The 2500-nt window shown below is 39.9% G+C and overlaps 1 protein-coding gene across 3 annotated transcripts in view; it reads left to right on the top strand.

The window, feature by feature from the left end:
* The window catches only part of LOC123498967 (sulfotransferase family cytosolic 1B member 1-like), a 22441-nt gene that overhangs the window by 18525 nt on the left and 1416 nt on the right, over nucleotides 1-2500 (top strand). For all 3 annotated transcript variants that reach the window (XM_045246584.1, XM_045246585.1, XM_045246583.1), the window contains one exon: nucleotides 1-153. This exon is cut by the window's left edge and continues 129 nt beyond it. In XM_045246584.1, coding sequence (XP_045102519.1) covers nucleotides 1-153 — 153 coding nt within the window. The remainder of the gene's footprint in view (nucleotides 154-2500) is intronic.

The raw sequence follows: 2500 nt of genomic DNA, 5'->3' as shown, positions 1-2500 counted from the left end.
TTCTTGGTACGGGGCTGACGGAGGAGCAGCTTCAACAGGTGGCTGAACACACCAGTATTGGGCAAATGAAAAATAGGCCGTCTGTCAATCCTCCGGCGAATGCTTACACTGAAAGGGCGCGAAAGGAGGGAAAACAAGACTTTATTAGAAAAGGTATGTTAACTTTACATTACTATCAAACAGTCCTTGCTTCAAATCTTGGGCCGCGCAGCAAACGGAGTTGCTATTTACCTTGCTTGTGTACAGTGGAAGGCTACCAATCCTACCCTTATAATTATGTGTGTTTACCTAATTGTGAATTTTACAGTGGTTTGCCTATACGCTCGTGGTGTTCCGTCCACAATACAACAGAACGAACTCACTAATCATGATGTTAGTGCTGAGTCAATAAGGAGCTTTAAAAGAAAATTAGACAAATTTATGGATGATGATGATCGGTGGATTCAGGTAGTTTTGTTCAAACATGGACTGCCACGTGCAGGTCTGATGGGCTCTTGCAGCATCCTTAAATTTCTTATGTTCTTACATGTTTCATTAGGTGTGGACTCCCTGCAACAGCTGTGTATTCTAATATGGATCTTATAAAGATAACAATAAAATTTTTTTTCCATTATATCTGAATATAAATAAGAAAATGCAATTCAAATATTAGCTTATACGCATTTCTAACCTTTTCCTTTTTATGTTTTTTGTGTGATAACATCCGTACTTATAGAGTTAATAATTACTTACAAGTCTTTCTCTTTACATGATTTCGCAAGCTCTGTTTTATACCCATCGTATATATCTCATGTGGCCTTCTCTGAATTTAACTCATCTCCATGACATGATATATTTTTTTGTATTAAATTCAATTTGCCAAGTTCTATTCCATTCATAAAGCATTGCAATGTCCTGTTCTAGAGCAATGCATGTATTATGGTTCTGTATTTTCTCGTTACCTTAGCATCATCAGTGAAGAGGTTTATATAACAAGCTTTGCTCATATTGTTTCATATGACATTTACATAAAGAATAAACATAATTGAAGCCAATACAGCACTATGCAGAATTCCACTGATGACATCTCTCCTACTGGAATATTATCCCCTAACTACTGTCCTCATTATCCTTCTAACTAGAAAATCCTCCATCCATGTAAGAAGTTATCCTTAAATTTCTCCTTGTATCTCTAACTTCCACAGGAGCCGTTCATGTGGGGACTTGATCAATCTGAAATCCAGTTGAAGCAGTCCACACATCCCTGTCTTTCCTGTTACACCTCAATGATTCTGTCATAGAAGTTTAGTAGATTACTTACACGTGATTGTAGAACAGAAAGTAACACAAAATTTTTTTTACTATTTTTAACTTCAATTTTTTCCAAGAAAATCTACTTTCTTTTTGCATCAGAGCCACAATCTTTTTACGTTCGTGTTTTTCAAGAAAAGATGTACTTTCTTTTGTGTCAGAACCACTGTCTATCTTTCAACTTTAATGTTTTCCAAGAAAAAATGTACCTCCTTTTGAACCAGAGCCAATTTATTCAATTCGGCAGCCTTTAATTGACTGATAACTTAATTGTTGCAATAATGTACACAACGTGTAGACTTACATTAATTGTCAATTTATCTTAAAGAATGGCCACTGTTATTTTTTTCCTAAATGAAATTAGGATTGAATTTTTTTCCAGATACTTTATTTCCTAGCAAAAATTGCTTTTTTTTCGTTCCTTTTTTTTTCCTGTTACTTTCTTTTGTAGCAGTTTTCCATACGAATGGTAACTTCCTGTGAGCATTTAAATCTATAATGGTAAGGGGACTATTTAGTTAGTTTACACTCTTTCATTCAGTATCCAGCATGGAATAGCATCTGGTCCCGACGCCTTTCTTTTGTCTAAGATGTGTGTGTGTGTAATTCACTGTTTGGTCTGCTGCAGTCTCTGACGAGACAGCCAGACGTTACCCTACGGAACGAGCTCAGAGCTCATTATTTCCGTTCTTCGGATAGGCCTGAGACCAGGCACACACCACACACCGGGACAACAAGGTCACAACTCCTCGATTTACATCCTGTACCTACTCACTGCTAGGTGAACAGGGACTACACATGAGACACACCCAAATATCTCCACCCGGCCGGGGTATCGAACCCCAGTCCTGTGGCTTGTGAAGCCAGCGCTCTAACCACTGAGCTACCGGGCCGTGTGTGTTTCACTGTTTGATCTGCTGCAGTCTCTGACGAGACAGCCAGACGTTACCCTACGGAACGAACTCAGAGCTCATTATTTCCGATCTTCGGATAGGCCTGAGACCAGGCACACACCACACACCGGGACAACAAGGTCACAGCTCCTCGATTTATATCCCGTACCTACTCACTGCTAGGTGAACAGGGGATACACGTGAAAGGAGACACACCCAAATATCTCCACCCGGCCGGGGAATCGAACCCCGGTCCTCTGGCTTGTGAAGCCAGCGCTCTAACCACTGAGCTACCAGGCCGTGTGTGTGTGTGTGTG

This window comes from Portunus trituberculatus, chromosome 48, assembly GCF_017591435.1.
Source record: "Portunus trituberculatus isolate SZX2019 chromosome 48, ASM1759143v1, whole genome shotgun sequence".
Taxonomy (NCBI): Eukaryota; Metazoa; Arthropoda; class Malacostraca; order Decapoda; family Portunidae; genus Portunus; species Portunus trituberculatus.
This window is presented reverse-complemented; position numbering and strand designations above follow the sequence as displayed.